Source organism: Arvicola amphibius, chromosome 6 (genome assembly GCF_903992535.2).
Source record: "Arvicola amphibius chromosome 6, mArvAmp1.2, whole genome shotgun sequence".
NCBI lineage: Eukaryota > Metazoa > Chordata > Mammalia > Rodentia > Cricetidae > Arvicola > Arvicola amphibius.
Window position 1 is genome coordinate 35,054,909 of NC_052052.2, and position 18,605 is coordinate 35,073,513.

Below are 18,605 nucleotides of genomic sequence, written 5' to 3' on the forward strand. Positions count from 1 at the left end.
ACAGATAATGCAAAGCATGATTATACTGTTGTGAAAAGACAAGAGGTTATCCCAGTGAGTGAGGAGACAGAGGCAGAGATGATGCCGATGGGTGGCTTTGGAGGCTGTGGCTAAGAATTGGCTTTTATCCGAGTGAGATGGGAAATTGCCATAGGCTTTGAGCAGATGAATAACACGGCCTACTTTCAAAGGGTCACCCAGTATGTGGAGCAAATATGGAAACTTCCAAGGGTGAGTAATTTTCCTACTCTAAAACCAAGAGTAAGTATAACTTAATTGAAAGGCAAGAAAGGAGGGCAACCAGACTGTTGGGGATGTGACTCTAGAGTTCTGGGGTGTGTTCCAGGCTGGAGGTATGAAGTTGTGAATTATCGTGGTATTTGTGTTCTTTAATGTTAGAACTGTGGATAAGTTCCCTGAGGAGGGAATGCAGATAGAATGCTAAAGGTTGAGCCCTGGAGCATGCTAACACTTAGAGACCAGGAGAAAAGGAAAGCACCAACCAGGAGGAGGAAAAGCGGGGGCAATAGGTGGAACCAGAACTCCGTAAACAGCGCTGCTCTGGTTGGAATCTGAAATGACGGCAACGAGCTCAAAATATTCCCACCTGGTGGCACTGTTTTGGGAGGCTGTGGAAACTGTGAAAAGTCTGGTCAGAGGAAGGTCACAAAGGGCAGGACTTTGAAGGTTATGGCTCAGACCTGGGCTCTGGCCCTGCACTGAGCTTCCTGGTTGCTGCGATGTGAGCGCCATGTGAGCAGCGCTCTTCTGCCACACGTTCCTTGGCGGCTGGGTCTTCTGCCACACGTTCCTCCGCGGCTGGGTCTTCTGCCACACGTTCCTCTGAGGCGGGGATGTTCTGCCCATCCACATGGGACCAAGCAACTATGGAATGAACCCTCTGAACCAGGAGCTAAATGAAACCTTTCCTCTTTACATGGTTTCTGTCTGGTATTTAGGTCAGGGAAATATAAAAGCAACCAAGAGTGTCTCAAGGCACAATGGGGGCTATATTGAGAAAAACTAAATGGTAAGAATTCAAGTTAGGACAGGTTGGTATGTCCTTCTGTGAGTTGATTTAGGCTTAACTCGCAAGGACTTTCTAACTGAGCTGCCTATAAATAGATCAAGTTGCCTTACGAAGTGATAAGCAAGGCCCTGGCTTCAATAAATCCTGGGAGATTGGTTGCTGGGTAGGTGAGACCTGGCCCCCTCAGGGCTCAGGCAACCTGAAGGGAGTTGGACTAGACAACTCTAATGCTCTTCTGGGAAGAAAACTGAAAGGGCTATTTGTTATACTGTGGGGGGTTAGGGGGATACTCAGTGGGAAAATGAGAAGCAGCACTCCCAAGGGAGGAAGCAGCATGAGCAAAACTCCCAAGGTGGTGTGTGTGTGTGTGTGTGTGTGTGTGTGTGTGTGTGTGTGTGTAGGGGGAGGGTCTCTGTTTGGCTGGCCAGGGGGAATGGAGTGTGAAGGACAAGGAGGGAGGTTAGGCTGGAGAAGGATGGAGGATTAGACAGCGGAGATTCCCGCAGGGCCCAAGACACTTGCCAGCACTTGTTGAAGAAATGAAACATAAATAAAAGAGATTGTAGGAGCCAAAGGAGGTGCTGACTACTTGGCTCCCTTGAGCCAGTTTTCTTCTGACAACTTGGCCCAAGATTTGTTGAGGGCAGGTGTGCCCAATGTTCTGTGTGCTCTCTGTCCCAATCAGCATCGGGGAAGGTATCCAGAGATGTTTCCTTAATCACCAACCACGTGGTTAGCTCCTTGAGAGTGCCAGGGCCCTTTCCTGGGGGCTAGTTCTACTGGTTCACTGCAAGGGTGAGGGCAGACAACTCTCCTGGTGGCTCAGTCATTGGTAGAAGCAGTAGGTAATGTTGTTTATGAGATGCCACTGGATGGGTTCCTCCCGTCCATTAACAGGACTACTCCACAAACATGGCCCTTGGAATGCCCGGTGAACAGAACCTGATGACCTTTCCTTTAGAGAACAATGAGGCCTGGGCCTTCTGAGGACTCCTATTGGTGGAGAGAATTTCTTCTCCCCAGAGCGTTAGGCTGGACGCTAAGGCTGACCTTTATGGATTCCCAAAAGGAGGACCTGAGCCTCCCTGGCAGTAAGTAAGGGACCTCTAGTCCCTGCCCCTCACTTTGTGCCCTTAACACGGGGGACAAATAGGGAAAATATTTTGCATGGTCAAACGAGTAGTGGCTGCTTGGAGTGCTTAGCAATTAGATGATAATCCTTCCTAGACACAGGACTCCTGAGATGCCGACTTAGCTCTTACGATTTCTAGACCTAGTGTTTCTTATCTGTAAATAGCTAAAATGGTCCTTTAAGTAACTTGGAAGTCTAGCAAGAGAATGAGGAGGGAGGGAAGGAATTGAGAGAGTAATGTTGATGAGGCCTTACCTGAGCACATCAGTTTTCTTTCTTACTGCCTTAGTGTGGGTCTCCTTGTGCGTTGGATTCCTGGGGCTGTGTTCCTCGCTAATAGGCAGCTGCATACTCTTTCTGCATTGGAAGAAGAACTTGCAGAGAGAAGAACACGCCCAGCAGTGGGTGGAAGTGATGAGAGCTGCCATGTTCACCTACAGCCCACTGTTGTACTGGATAAACAAGCGGCGTCACCATGGCATGGATACAGCCATTAATACTGGCCCTCCTTTTGCTGGCACCAAGACTGAGACCGAAGTTCAGAATTCAGATTCTTTATGGGAGCTGGATATCTCTGAAGGTGGGAACTGTATTGTGCAAGACAGCAGTCCTAGGGGTGAAGCCTCTGTTCCCTTGCAACATGCTTTGGTGGTTCCAAAGCAGCCCCAGTCTTCAACAATGCCACAGCCTCCGACTGACTCCCCAATCCCATTACCCATTTTTCAAGAGGTGCCCTTTGCCCTGTCCCTCGGCAACCTGCCTCCCATGATGAACCACTCTGTCTCCTACCCTTTGGCCAACTACTCTGAAAAGAAAGTTCATTTCTGTTCCCTCCCCATACTGGCCCATGGGACAAACTGTTTTAATGTCAAGCCCTTTGCTTCAGAACTGTAGTCTCCTCTCATTGAGGGTGGGAGCTGCAGGTACCAAAGTCTCCTTTTGGTAGAAAACAGAAATAACCTCAAGGAATTGGTATTGGCAAAGAGGTTAGAACCATCTGGACATCACATCAATAAATTTTTTTTTTTTTAAAAAAGTCTACGTCTCTCCCCTCTCATTAGTTTCTAGAAGGGCAATGTCTTTAGCATGTGACTATAGCACTTTGCAAATCAATCTGGTCACGAGTTTCACTGTTGCATGTTCCGGGGACTGAATGAAGGTTAGCATTTGGGAGACATGCTGAACCAATACTTATGGCTGGACTCAATATTCCTCCATCCAGTATTCAAGCCCAAATAAGTGCTAGGCTCTGACCTAGGTAGGCCTCCAGATACTGCTGTTCAGCAGGGTGGGAAGCACAGGGGCCATAAAAGGACAGTTGGTGAAGGCTGTGATGACCCACACTGGCTATGTCATAGGCCTAACAAATGCCATTACAGTATAGCTGGACTGTTATTTGCCATGTATTGATTCTTAGCTGGCTGTCTTTGTCCTTTATTTCTAATATCCCCAAGAACGGTGACAGCTGCTATTCAGATCCTCCTGTCAGGAGATGCAGGCTCGGGGTTCTCAATGCATATGCCTTCACTGTTGCATGGCTAGCTCTCCAGTTCACATTTTTCTGGCATCTAACTTCCTAGTAACTCTACCATACATACCCCATGGTGTATTTGCTTAGCCATGTCTTGTTAGAACACTGATTAAAAGCATTAGTGTGTGGAGGTTGTCATTAATTGACAGACTGGTTGGTCAGCACATCTTCTAGAATTACACCTAGTTTGTATCTTATCCTTTCTTTCCTCCTCTTCTCCCATCTTCTTTTTTTGAGATGGGGGCTCACAATATTCCAGGCTGGCTTGCGTATGTAGGCTACCTTTAAACTCCTGATCCTCCTGCCTCAGTCTTCTGAGTGCTGGATTTCAGGTTTGCATCCTCATACTTGGCTTTATCGTTTATATCTTTCTTTAAATTTTTCTTTAATTCTATGTGTATGGATGTTTTGCCTTCATGTATGTCTGTGCGCATGGAAGCCAGAAGAGGGCATTAGATCTCCTAGAACTGGAGTTACAGACAATTGTGGACCTCTATGTGGGCGCTGGGAATTGAACCTGGGTCCTCTGGAAAACCACCCAGTGCTCTTAACCACTGAGCCACTTCTATAGCACCATTTATATTCTTCCTAAAGATAAACATGGCTCCTCAGAAGTTAAGATCCATTACATGGGAATGTTACTATCTTCTGCAAACAGCCCTGAAAGGACTGACGATTAACACTACCTATAACACTACCAGTTCTAAGATTAGGAGTGGCCCAGCCACAGAATAGGAATTTCTCCTTTTTATCTCCTGCTCCCCCCCGACCCCAGCACTGGGGATTGAACATGGATTTGTGCATGCCTGGCAAGAGCTCTGTTACTGAACTATGTATTTCCAGACATCCTTTCACTAGGGAAATGAGCCAAACCCATGTCTGTAAATGGTGAGTGGAAGGGCCTCAGATTTTGTGTATATATGGTAAGGGAGAGAAGAGGATTCCCAGAACTTGGTAAATATGTAGTTAATTTTTTTGTGTGTATACAAAAGTCCCAGTCCTGTCTATACAAACTCTCTAGCAATGGGTTTTAGGCCCTTATCTTTCTTTTTTCTTCCTCCAATCCAATGGAACTTTAAAAAAAAAAAAAACCACGTTCTTTAAATAGAATCTGAAAACATAAACAGGTCCACGTGGAGCTTCTGATGAACACCAGCGCAGCCTCAGTCCTTGCCCCACCTTGCTCCCTCTCATCCTGAATCTGCCCAAAGCCTGAGCTCTGCAGCCTTCACTACTCAAGTCAAACACTGTAATCCTTTCATGTCTTCTCTGAAAAACAAAACAAGCAAACAAAAAACACCAACAATGAATTTCATTAAGGTTGCTTACCAGTGGCTACACTACTTACTTACAAAAATAAATGTCCCATCCAGGACAACCATGAACTGCATTTAAGTCCTCAGGGAGGGGTGGGGCCTCATGAGCTCCTTTCCTGACCCATGACTGGATGTTGGCAGGTCCTGTCTTGTGTAGGTGATCACAACTACAGTGGGTCTGAGAGCCCAAAGCCACAAGTTCAATGTTAGTATTCTATCCCCTCCCCTACTTCCTCCAGCTTGTGTATTCCGTCTACCCCTTCTACAAGGGACCCTGAGCCTGGAGAGGACATATGCCTCAATTATGGATGGACATTCAACCCTCACTTTGGGTGGTTATGAGTCTCTATAGTACGGCCTATGACATTCCCAGATACAGGCTTTTAGTTGGTCTTATGATACTAGTCATGAGTTCCCTGTTGTCAAGTGGGCACATCTTGTCTGGTGGTCGGTAGCATGATACACAGGATCCACAGCTGACTGTTGATGGCTTTTCTCTCCCTGCAGCCTGGAGAGACCTCCATGCATTATGAGGGCTACCTATCCATTAGGAAGGAAGCTTCCTGCCCAGTTCCAACTTGATTTCTGTCCTGTGAACAGAGTATGTGGTGTCTTCAGCAAAGGAGTAATGTAGGCGGGTCCCACAAAGGGGTCTGGCAGGTAGCCAACAGCAGAGACAATTCTTGCAGGGTTTTTTTTTTTTTTTTTTGGCCTCAGGAGCCTTCTTGACAAAACATGGTAATTCCTAAGGCAGAGTCTTGAATACTGTCTTGTGATACTAATAGCTTTTGATTTCAAGAGGAGGCAGAAAGCAGTTCATAAAAACAGGGATTAGGGAAGCAGGGAAGATTTTAGTCAGACACAGTGAGAGAAAGGAAATGTTTTATTTAAATTAAAATGGCTATACTGATAGGAAGTCAGTAAAGCTCCAATGAAGTCATGGAAACCTTGAATCCACTCCCTAAACAGAACCAAAATTGCTTATACATTACCAAAATAGCTCCAATAATATAAAGTAGATTTACATTTCTTAATATGAGAAAACAACAAGGTAGGTTAGGTTCATATAACAAACAATACATGCTCTCTCAAGTCTCAGGAATACCCAAATGTATTCTGGCTTGACTATGAGAGAAGGGACCACATCTAGATGGCTGGTAAGCAAGCCAATGAGGTGTGTAGCAAACAAAAGCTGTCACTAAAAACAACTCAACAGGCCATTATGAGTGTGAGCCTATCACAGTCAAAATCTTCAACTGTGACCACTGGGACCAGAGAGGGAGGCTGATGGGGCCGTGTCGAGAAACGACAAAGAGAAGGCTACACGGAAGGGGAAGGAGCTGGCAGTGGAATGCGACGTCCACTCCTCAGCTCATTTGCACCAGACTCATCCTCAAGTGCCAAGCATCGTTCTGCTCCTTAAGTGCCACTGCAGTCATCTCTAAGCTAGGCCTTTTTCTGAGACAAGATCTCACTGTGTAACCAAGACTGGACTAGAACTCATTAGTTTCCTGCCTCAGCCTCCCAAGGGCTGGAGTTACAGGCATGTACTACCATGAATAGCTTGAGGAAGATTATTCCGCAAATATAATGCTAGAAGGTTCACAGCAATGAAGCGAAGGGCCAAGGAGCAATGCTTTAAGAAACTAAGGTGGTAAGCACTCAAGAGCTGCTGATTGGCAAGGCCACAGGATTTAAACCCAAAGCCAAACTCACCACCACCATCTGGTTCTTCTCTCAGAGGTGATCTGTGGCTGGTGAAGCCTGACTAACACAAGGCACCAATGCACAAGTTAACAGTAAACAAATGAAAACCCCAGTCTGCACTGAGCGATAGGCGTCTGGGGCTCCTAAGCCAGTGAGTATCTCCAAGTTTTAGCAAAGGAGGATAAGATACCTACCTCTACCCAGGAGATCTGGTAATGCCTCAGGCAGGATGAGTTATCATAGGCCAGGACAGTTATGGATACCTCTGGCCAACTTGGTAGGGGAGTGGAGGATACAATGCATGGCTCAGGGGTAATGCTGACAGACAAGCTTGAAGGAAGAAGAACAGAAGAAAGACCAAGAAACAAACCCTGCTTCCCCCCGAATGCATATACCACAAAGAGTTAAGGTGTCTTGAAAGTATCTGCCTACAAATAAAAACTTAAAACTAAAAAGGACAAGCTACATTACCCTCAGTATATATCATATAAATCAGTTCTCAAAAAAAATACCTTCCAGGTACAGACATACTATTTATGTTACAATATATACAAATATAGCAGAATAATTCAATTTATTGCTAGAACTTTATTTGGTTATTACAAAATCTGTAAGGGTATATACCTATTTATTAAAAAGAGGGGAGTACAGAAGGCAGCCAGAAGAGCAAGAGTGACCTTCGAGTTACTAAAGTGCCAGGTTAATGTTGAAGTGTATTTTCAACCTTTCCAAGAAAGTGACAGCATAGATGGGCAAGGCAAACGTTAAGGCAAAAACTTTAAAGAGGAAGAAACGTGAGATAAGAAGACAAACGCACAGGAAAACTTTATCTTGCCTTCACTGAGTTTTAATATGTCTAGGGGAAAAAAGCCAACACTAAGATGAATAGCATGTAAAGGAAATAAAATACAAAACCAAACCAAACCAAACTCCAACATCTTTAAAGGTTTAAGGGTACTGGACGATCCACAGCTGACAGGGCAACTGGAACACAATTACACAGGAATGATCAATACGAAAGAAGCCTGCAGTTTCCCTGACTGGCTACAGTGAAGCAAGGTTCTGTGTGGTCTTCCTCTCATGGTGCCCAGAGACACCTAAGAACAACACTGGAAGTGCTCTCAACATATAGTGACATTGGTGATTTCCTTCTAGTCAGACCTTTCGTGACTTGCCCACAAAGTATGCAAAGGGGGAAGCACTGTACTTGTTTTTTAGATCTGGAAAAACTGCCAACATCACCGGAAGGCCCCTGCTCCAAGCCTGCTTGGCGCTGAGGTGTCCTTTGGACAGAAAACCTACAGCTACTTCTGAGTGCACAACCGTGATCAGAGCACAGGATTTCACATTTCATTTGACTGCATTTGCCTTTCAGTGTCCTGCCAAGAACTAAAGCAAGTTCTTGGTTAGCTCAGAGGTCAAATTCCAGAGGGTGTTGTTTCCCGAGTCAAAACTCAGAGCTGTTCTCTAATGCCCTGGACAACTAATCTGACATAGTGACCAAGGACATGAGCCTTGGCCTTCCAGACTGGAGATGGTGCCACAGGTAGGCAGTTACAACTTTAAGGTAGTCTTGAGTGTATTGGTAGAGAAGACAAAATCTAGCTTGCTTGAGGAGAAAACATAATTCCCCACTGAATAACCTTTATGCTCATAAACCTTGAGAGATAATTAAAAATGAGGGAAATCTCAACAAGACTTCTCTGGTTTTTATGTTAGGACTAGGAGCAATGACTAGAATCTGATTTTCCTGCACCTGGAGCAGGCATCCTGTGCACAGCGTCCACTCAGTGAACTGATGCCCCAGCTCCCAGACCAAACAAACCCGATGGTGGCACCAAGGCCCTTGAGGGTTACCTAAAAGAGATGTGAACAGTTTCAGCTACCACCCAGAGCAGACTGTCAATCACACACAAATCATTTGTTCATCCTGTTCAAAGCCCTTCTTCTGACTCTCTATACAATATGCACAACCTTTCATTTGTGTATTTATAAACAGAAAAGACTCATCTTTCAAAGAAAAGACATATTCTGAGGCTCTATAAAGTGCAGCTAATTTAAGGCAAATTCATATGAAATATAAACAGTGACTTATTATCTCTATATATACACTTTCCAGCTTTAAAAGATAAAGTCTCTTCCCCTCAAAAACAGGAAAGAGATAGAGGGCTTTATTATTTTTCTCCTGGCAACTTTTAAGTTACAAGATATTTCTGGCTTCAGGAAATCATAGATTTCCAAACATCATATTATAAGTAATTTTTTTTAAAAAAATAACTTTTTTAAATAGCATTTTCAAACAAGTTAAAAGGTGGCAATGTGTCTGCTACAATAGTGTGAAGGGCTGGAAGGCTGATGGATAAGTCAAGAGGTTTTTCTTTTAGGTAAGCAGATTTTAGGAAGTCCAGGGTACACATCCATTTCAAAATATGCCTGTCGATACTAGATACCTAAAGCTACTCTTAGCTCTTGGAAGGAGTATCTTCCATCTCCATTGGAATCAAAGGCTCTCAAGCTCTCTGGTCTTGGCATGCCAGAACCTAGGGAATTCCAGATTTCCTGATAGGTCAGCATCCCATCCACCGCATCCTGACCAGCCTTGTGGAATAAGTCCTGAAGGTCTGTTAAACAGGAATAAAAAGCAGACATTAGATGTTTGTGCACACAGTTAAAAGTAGCTTCAGCTATCTCCAAAGCATTAAAAGAAAAACTACTTTGCCAGGTGTGGTGTCAAATACATTTAATGGTAGCATTTGGGAGTGGGTGGGTAGAGGCAGGCAGATCTCTTTGGATTTGAGAATAGCCTACATAATAAGTTCCAGGCCAGCAGAGGCTACGTGGTGAGATCTTATCACCATGCAAACAAACCTTTCCCCTACAAAACAAAACAGCTCTCCCAACTTTGCTTCAAAAAATGTTCTTTGGGGCTGGAGAGATGGATCAGAGTCAAATGCCCTCTTTTAGCCTCCAATAACTAACAGCCATTTTCCTTCCTCTTCTCCCCACCCCTCTCTTTCTCTCTCTCATACATACACACCAGAACTAGTTGCAGATTTTGACTACAAAAGATAAGATTTAAGATCTCATTAAGTCAGAATGACCAGGCGGGAAGATGGCTCAGCGGCTAAAGTGCTTGGCATCATGCGAGAAGAGCAGAGTTTGGATACCCAGAAGAGAGGCAAGTGCCACGAGGGCGTGATGGCCTTTCTGTAATCCAGCCTCAAAAAATGGTGACAGGATCCCCAGAGCAAGCTGGTTATGGAGACTGGCACTACCGACCAGCTCTGGGTTTGGCAACAATAAATGATTTTTAAACATTTAGTGACCAAATGTTAAATAAGAGTCATATGCTTAACAAGTCTGAGGTGTTTCGGGGAGTGTTAGTTTGCAGGACACAATTTTACTGGCACATAACATGTACACTTTGTGTGGATGTGCTTCTGGGGGTGTTATCTGCAGGACACAATTGGACTGACACATAACATGTACACTTTGCAGTGCATGTGTCCTTGTGCCACACACCACCAAATGCTGCACTTTGCTTTGGATTTGAGACTATTGTATGCTGTGAACTGCAGTGTTTTTATTGTATATACCAAGTTTTCTCTTCTTATAGAAACATAATGGTTTGTAGAAAACAAAGGCTTTTTAATGTTTTCTTGCCGTTATTCTTTAGCATGTATCAAATCAGTACATCTTTTGATTGTGTTGTGTTAGAATGTTTGATTTTTAAAATTGCTATTTGAGTTGCTGACTTGAGTTTCCAATTTCTGAAATGGTCCTAAAGATACTTTTGCTATATTGTACTACATATTTATGTGAGCTGCATTCTCAGTACTGCTGATTATAAAATACAAAGATCAACCAACTTTGAAAAACACTGAAGTGTATCAAATATGGTTGGGTACAAATTTTCATATTACCTAGTAGGGCTCTTTCTACTATGTAGCATTGTCTTTCTGGATCCAGAAATTGAGTAGCTCAAGAATCAGGGACTTGAGAGGAAAATAAACACAGGAGGGAGGAGGGTAAAATTGGTAAGTATATCTGAAAAAGTCAAAAGGAATCATACTATTAACTACTTACATAAACAAACCTTATAATATACATATGTCTTGTGTAAATATACAATATAGTTTGAATGAAATATTCTCATCTGGGCTGATAATGCTCTTTCCAAAAGCCAAAGACCACCTAGAAAAACCTCAACATCAGGCATAAGAAGTTCTCTTTTGGTTGGTCGGTTTTGTTCAAGGACTCCCCAAAACATACAGGCTACTGCCACTGCCCTTGGCTGCCCTCCCCCACCAGAGGTGGACGGTAGTCCATATTGCTGAAAACACTGTGCACTTCAGATGCAGAGTCCAGAGGCCCTTGAGGTGGAACTGACCCAAAAGCCTCCTTCCTAAGGATTAGCTTTTTTGGTACCAGAGGTGCCAATTAAGCTTCCAAAGGAAGGAAGCAACCAAGAATGCTACCCTGCTATGATGCCTAGGAAACACAATGATGACCAGCATGGCACAAGAACCTCACGAGTGTAGTAGTGGCATGGATGCCTTGGCAGTAACCATCAGCTCTCTAACTCGACTTAATAATACCTGCTTAAGTTAGGAGGGAAATTATGCCTAGTATTGGAAACTTAGTCAACTACCTAGGCCTAGTGAAGTCACGGACTTTGGAGGAGAACCTCTAACCAGCATAATTCCTAGCAATACTCTAAAAATGTTTGTCCTTATATCCACAGGTAAGGGTAGTAGAAATGTCCTTTATCAAGGATAGTTCTCTTGGCAACAAGCAGAAAGCTTTAGTGAAAACTACAACCAATAAAAATGCAGAGTTGTGGAGCCCAGTCCCAATGGGTACAAAACAACTCCCATATCTAAGGCTCAGGGAACACTGCAGAAGACACACCCATAAAGCCTTTTTTTTTTCTTTTGGTTTTTCGAGACAGGGTTTCTCTGTAGCTTTGGAACCTTGGAACCTGTCCTGGAACTAGCTGTTATAGACCAGGCTGGCCTTGAAATTACAGAGATCCTCCTGCCTCTGCCTCCTGAGTGCTGGGATTAAAGGTGTGAACCACTGCCCGGCTTTATAAAGTCTTACCAATAGACATGCTTAAACATGAACTGAACAAGGATAACAACAATAGACATGCCAAAGTGGATGGGGAAAGCCCACGAAGCTTCAACCATACAAAAGAACTCCAGGCAACTAAGGAGTGCAGAGAGTAGGAGAAATAGACTTTCCAGGGAAGTGCACACCAATTGGTTATCTAAGACCAAATGGTCACTCCTGAAAACACACACGAGTAACATTATACACACTGAGCAGGTTATATTTAGACACACACACACACACACACACACACACACACACGCAACAATTAATGAAAAAAAGAGGCCATAAAGTTGAAAGAGAGAGAGCAAGGAGGGGAATATGGGAGGTTTTGGAGGGAGGAAAGAAAGAAAGGGAGGAGTTGATGTAATTATAATCCAAAAATAAAAGAAATTTAAAAAAGGAAGAACTCAAGATCACAAACTACTTTATGACCACTAGCACAGCCACCATCAAGAAATGTAGGAAAAGTGGATTGATTCATTATACATGGCTACTGGTAGACACATTCTGAACAATGGTTTGGCAGCTCAAGAATTATGTAACCTAGATGCTGAAAAAGTCTTCGACAAAATACAACATCCCTTCATGATAAAAGACTTGGAGAGAGCAGGGATACAAGGGACATACCTAAACATAATAATGGCGATATACAGCAAGCCAACAGCCAACATCAAACTAAGTGGAGAGAAACTCCCAGAGATCCCACTGAAATCAGGAACAAGACAAGGTTTTCCACTCTCTCCATATCTATTCAATATAGTACTTGAGGTCCTAGCTAGAGCAATAAGACACCAAAAGGAGATCAAGGGGACACAAATCAGAAAAGAAGTCAAACTCTCACTATTTGCTGATGATATGATAGTTTACATAAGCGACCCTAAAAATTCTACCAAGGAACTTCTACAACTCATAAACACCTTCAGTAATGTAGCAGGATACAAGATTAACTCGAAAAAATCAGTAGCCCTCCTGTACATAGATGATAAATGGGCTGAGAAAAAAATCAGAGAAACATCACCCTTCACTAATAGCATAAAATATCTTGGAGTAACTCTAACCAAACAAGTGGAAGACCTGTATGATGAGAACTTTAAATATTTAAAGAAAGAAATTGAAGAAGATACACTTTAAGATCTCCCATGCTCTTGGGTAGGTAGAATTAACATAGTAAAAATGGCAATCTTACCAAAAGCAATCTATAGATTCAATGCAATCCCAGAGAACCTAGACAACAAAGAGAACCCTAAGAGAGACATACACAGATCTAAACTACATGGGACATAGGAAAAGACAAGATCTCTTGAGTAAATTGGGACCATGGGGACCATGGGAGAGGGCAGAAGGGGAGGGGAGTAGAGAAAAATATATAGCTCAATAAAAACGATAAAAACTAAAACACTCTTATGAGTAAGATCTGATGCCTCTGGACTTGGAGAGAGTACACACCATTAAGAATTGTGTAAAAATAAACAATGGAAAAATTTAGAAGAAATAAAAAAGAAAAAGGACTCGACTGAGTTCTTATGCTTACTGAAAAGATTCATAATACTGAAGAAGTGAAGGTTTCTAGGCTGTGTTTCTTTAAAAGCCTTCCTGAATATTTTCCTTGAGTTATTCAAGATCACACTTGGACCCCACAGGCCTCTTGCCATTTGGTACTGAGGAAGAATGACAATCATGTCTACCAGGCTCTGAGCTGCAGGTTAGGGAGTGAAGAGGACAGTTACTTTACTCATGGAAGCTAAATTTTGTTTCTTCCCAGGGAATTTCAATAGAGCAGCATATGCAAAGTAGGAACAAACAAAACAAATTGTAATATATAGGAAGTGCCTACCCCAGACCTGGGACACAACGCACAAGGGCATCTAAGGTAAAGTGAAGAGCCAGGGGAAGGTATGTGACCAGAACTGGGTGATTTTCCAGACAGCCCAAGAACCGCAGGAGGCCTCAACCTTACAATGAAGAGTAGAAGGCCTTACTGGAACAAGGCAAACGTCATCCTGTGAAACTCAGCCTTTTATGGGTATTTATTTTGCTCACTGCCCTTCTAGAGGACCCTGAAAACAGTCAACTCTGGCTTGTTTGCTAATCTCACAGAATTGTTTTGGCTTTTTTCTGTTCTCTGCATTAGACAACATAACCACGAGGAGAGAAAAGACTTTCTTTGGAGACACACTCTTACTATACATAGCACAGGCTGGCCTCAATTTCTTTATCTTTGTGCCTCAGCCTCCTGAGTGCTGGGATTAGAGGCATGTGCCACTGTGTCTGGTTCAGACTGTATCTTACAGTGTATCCCCATTTTTGACTGAACACCTTAAAACATATTGAAAGACACTATGGAGGCTTTGGAGACAGCCTCAGTTTGAATTCTGTCTCAACCAATTAGCTGCTGCTCAGACTTCTGTAGCTGGCCCAATAATGTTGGATATAAAATGTGTGTGTAATGTGTTCCTGTCTGTTTGCAGGCACGTGGAGGCCAGAGGACAACTTCCGCTGTCACTCCTCAGGCACAGTGCACCTTTTAAAAATTGGTATTGTGTGTGGGTGTATACATGTCACGTGTGAGGGTCAGAGGACAACTCCGGAGCCATATATCTTCTCCACCTTAGTTGGTTCTGGGGCTTGCACTTAGGTCACCAGGCTATAAACGCTGTTACCCACTGAGCCCTCTCTCTGGTCCCTGTTCACCTTTTTGTTTTCGAGAAAGCATTTCTCACTAGCTTGGAACTCAACAAGTAGGTTAGGCTGGCTGGACACTGAGCCCCTAGGACCCGCTGTCTCCACACCCCCAGTGATGGCATTGGAAGGGTGTGTGCACCACACCTGTTTTTTCTTTGTTTTTTTACACATGTTCTGGGAACTGAACTCAGTCTTTACCACTCTCGGAGCCATCTCTCCAGTCCATTAGATAGGCTTTTGTTTTTAAACAAGAAAACATTAAAAAGCTATAACAGTTTCAGTTTTGAACATTCCCATCATTAACGTTACCTTTGATGCTAGAAATCCCTGGTAGGGAGATAGGTTTTAGCTGGGTCTCAATTTGATCTCCAAGAAAGTGTGAAAATTTTGACGGATCTGATGTGAAGTTCTGTACTTGCTCTGTAACAAACATATACACTTTTATTACAATCAATTCTAACACCAAATTAAACTAGTATTGAAGGTCACCTTTTAGGACAACAGTACACATATTCAACTTCAGAGTAGCTGAGAGTTAAAGGCGTGGACTGAGGGATGTTTGTGGACAAGTCGGGAGGAATCAGTATTACACTGAGGTCTGAAACAGAACCCCTGCACAGGTTGAGGAGCCCCCATTTAAAGCTTTCAGAGTACAGACACAGGGGGAAATTCCACACAACTTCACGTGATGGTCACAGTCAATTAAAGGTGACCTAAAAATACAAATAAAATTAACACTAGGCCATATGTATATGGACAATGCATATATGAAATATGAATGAATTTTTTTTTCAAGATTGTTTTTCTGTGTAGCCTTGGCTGTCCTGGAACTCACTCTGAAGACCAGAACTAACAGAGATCTGCTTGCTTCTGTCTCTTGAGTGCTGGGAATAAAGGCGTGCACCACCACTGCCGAGCATGAATGATTTTTGTATTTAGACTTGAATACTAACTCAAAGAAAACCTGCTAATACCCCCAAAAAGGAAAGAACCCCAAATTGATAATACTATAAGCCTCATAAGTAATGATAAGGATATTACTGGGTAAGGAATACTCAAGCTACACAGCTGCCATCATTTATGCTAGATGCTAAGACTTTCGTTGGCTAAGTCTTTTGACTTCTTGGGAAACAGGCTGTTAAGTCTGACCTGGGGGCCTGAGCCATGTTACCATAAGATAATGTTAGGGGAAGGTCTTCAAAGTATTTTTGTCTCTCACAGGAGAGAATCCAAGGGAATCTATCCGACGTCTCCATAGCTGAAGAATGCTTGAGGCAGGAGGTTTAAAGCCAATACTGTCTAATACCGTGTTCTGTCCTCACAAGGCCTAAATCAGTAGATGGTTAATTAATGCATCTGATAATATTGATTGTGTCCTTACCTACAGCCAAGAGGCCTGCAAATGGAATAATTCCATCATTACATGTTAATGACTTTCAGGAGGACTAATATTTATTTTTAAGTAAATTTTATGCACTCACAATGACAGAAATATAACATTTAGGGCTGGTTTAATATAAGCTATGACAGTAACATTTTTGCCTATAATTGGATGCAGACAGCATGGAGAAGTCTATTTCCAGATAAACATTACCCGTTCTCCCCTTAATAGACTGGAGTACAAATCAAGTACAAAATGGGCTTTTGCTAAATGAAAGTGAAGTGCATCAGCCTCATCTCTGCGCGCTCAGGCATCACTCACTCGCTTTCATCGGTGCTGGCGGACACCGTCCCTACTCCCTGTGCGGGAGGCAGGCAGGCTGCCCAAGCCTGCGTGAAATATTCAGAAGCCAGCTGGCTGCTCACCTTCCTCTGCGGTCTCTGGAGGCCTGTTGCTTCCAGGTTTGTTTGTGAGAGCACTGATCAGCTGCAGTTTTTCTCGCAGCTTGGACACCTGAGAATTTGAATTATCTTCTTTCTGCCCAAAACAAAGATCAGAGAGGTTTAAGGTAGAAGTGACTCCTAACTGGAGACTCCGCTATATTCCCAGAACACATTTCGCATGGAGAGTCTGACCTTTACCAGGGTCCCTCCAAAGTCAATAATGGACGGGCAACTACTGGGCTGTCTTTGGGGCAGCACTGATGAGTGTGTAGCTGGATTTATGCTAGACCATTAAGGACACATTATGTTCTCCATGATCTGTTTCACTATGAACATCCCATTGATAGGGGAAGGCATGCACATGTCAGCAGAAAAGAAGATTTTCTTCTTTCAGTAAAGAAAATGTGCCCTTTCTCAGGTGCCTGTGCCGCACCCGCTTCCTAGATGATGGGGGGCACTGTTTCCTGGAGCTATTTTACACTAACTAAAAAATGGTCTCAGATATCACCTTAGGACCACATCATCTGAAGCAAAACTTAAAAAAAAAAGGCAGAGGAACTCAATCAAACTACAGGCTTTTACAGGATCCAGTCAATGCCTCTACTGCAAAGATCCAACTGGTGGCAGGAACTGTCAGAGACAAGAAAAAGGAATTGGGATATTTCTAATTTAAACTGTTACCCGAGTTTCCCTTCTTTCCAACTAAATCTAGAATGGCATATAAAAAATAGATTTAATTGCAAAGAGGGAAGCCTGCTTTTCCTGTGGCTAGTGTCTGCTTACTGCATGAAAAGGCCTGGTCCTCTGTTTAGGAGTACCACTGCATCTCATTTCTCACACCCACAGTTTACACATCCCTATCTTTACTCCTACCCTACTAGCTACTGTGCAGTGGATACTTAGTTTATTTAGGGAGACACAATATGGACATATGAATGAAACTAGATGCTAAATGCTTACTCACAGGAGAAAACGAATCTGGCTAGGATGCTTTGATGAACTAACATGAAGAGACTGATCAACTGGCATGAAGTTATAAGACACAAAGGATCTAAAAGTAAAGCCAAGAGATTTAGGCAGAAATGCAGTACTGTGTTCTAACCTGACTGTTAAAATGTGACTTACTATGGAAATCATAATGTGGGATGTCCTTCTGTATATGTGTTGCTTTTATTGGTTGATGAATAAAGCTGTTTTGGCCAATGGCTTAGTAGAGCAAAGTCAGGTGGGAAATCCGAACAGAGATATAGAGAGAAAGTAGGTGAAGCCAAAGAGACGCCATGTAGCTGCTGAAGGAGACAGACACTGGATCCTTACTAGTAAGCCACAACCTCATGCCGATACACAGATTAATAAAAATGGGTTAATTTAAGAAGTAAGAGTTATTTAATAAGAAGCCTAAACTAATAGGCCAAGCAGTGTCGTAATTAATATACTTTCTGTGTGATTATTGGGAAACAAGTGAGTAGTCTCTGCCTACAAATTGCATGCCAACTGTGAGGCAACTACATCCACATAAAAACTGAGAGAGCTTGGGATGGAAATTCTAGACACAAAAGAACAGAGTTAAGGGACTGGGGAGATGGCTCTGTGGTTGCTCTTCCAAAGGTCCTGAGTTCAATTCCCAGCAACCACATGGTGGCTCACAACCATCTCTAATGAGGTCTGGTGCCTTCTTCTTCTGGCCCACAGGCATACATGTAGACAGAGTATTGTATACATAATAAATTAAAAAAAAAAACAGAGTTAAGAACAGCTTCTTGGTAGCCGCAAATTTTTTTCAGATAGGCTCTGTTTGCTGGCAGCAAGCAGAGGTGCAGCTCCTCTAAGAGAAGGCTTCCTGACTCAATATTAGCAGTAAAAACTGCATGGCTTCTTTAAGAAATGGCAGCTTCCCGCTTGTAGCGTGAACTCTGGCTCCTTAATGAGGTCCTGCACTTAAATGGGGTTTGTAAGCAGCATGCTACAACTTGCTTAATGATAACATAGACGTGCTGTGGCAATGAGCACAGCTCGCAGGCAGAGGCAGTGAACGTGCCTCCACCATATTAAAAGGCCAGGGGAGGCAGAAGCAGCATCCAGGGCTGCCGTGATCACACTGCTTACCATTTTAAAATGTTACTTGTCAGAAAAGGATTTCAGATACATAACAGGACAAATTCAGACATAAAAGACCTCTAAACGAGACACAGTGTGTTTTAAAAATGTGCGTAGGTTTGAGAGAGAGGAAAAAGTACATAGATAGTTATAAAAAGAAGTAAATAG

At 43.0% G+C, this 18,605-nt stretch overlaps 2 protein-coding genes across 3 annotated transcripts in view; one reads left to right on the forward strand and one right to left on the reverse strand.

Annotated features, from left to right (window-relative positions):
- Positions 1 to 1,839: 1,839 nt before the first annotated feature.
- On the forward strand, positions 1,840 to 3,056 carry Tex38 (testis expressed 38). Its single transcript, XM_038335281.1, has 2 exons — positions 1,840 to 2,121; positions 2,452 to 3,056. The coding sequence occupies exons 1-2, from the start codon at positions 1,998 to 2,000 to the stop codon at positions 3,054 to 3,056; spliced, it is 729 nt and encodes a 242-aa protein (XP_038191209.1). The 5' UTR covers positions 1,840 to 1,997.
- Positions 3,057 to 5,874: 2,818 nt separating this feature from the next.
- Efcab14 (EF-hand calcium binding domain 14) overlaps positions 5,875 to 18,605 on the reverse strand; it is a 41,821-nt gene continuing 29,090 nt past the window's right edge. For both annotated transcript variants that reach the window (XM_038333825.2, XM_038333824.2), the window contains 3 exons: positions 16,323 to 16,434; positions 14,826 to 14,936; positions 5,875 to 9,337 (listed from right to left, as the gene is read on the reverse strand). In XM_038333825.2, coding sequence (XP_038189753.1) covers positions 9,159 to 9,337; positions 14,826 to 14,936; positions 16,323 to 16,434 — 402 coding nt within the window. In that variant the 3' untranslated portion in view covers positions 5,875 to 9,158. The remainder of the gene's footprint in view (positions 9,338 to 14,825; positions 14,937 to 16,322; positions 16,435 to 18,605) is intronic.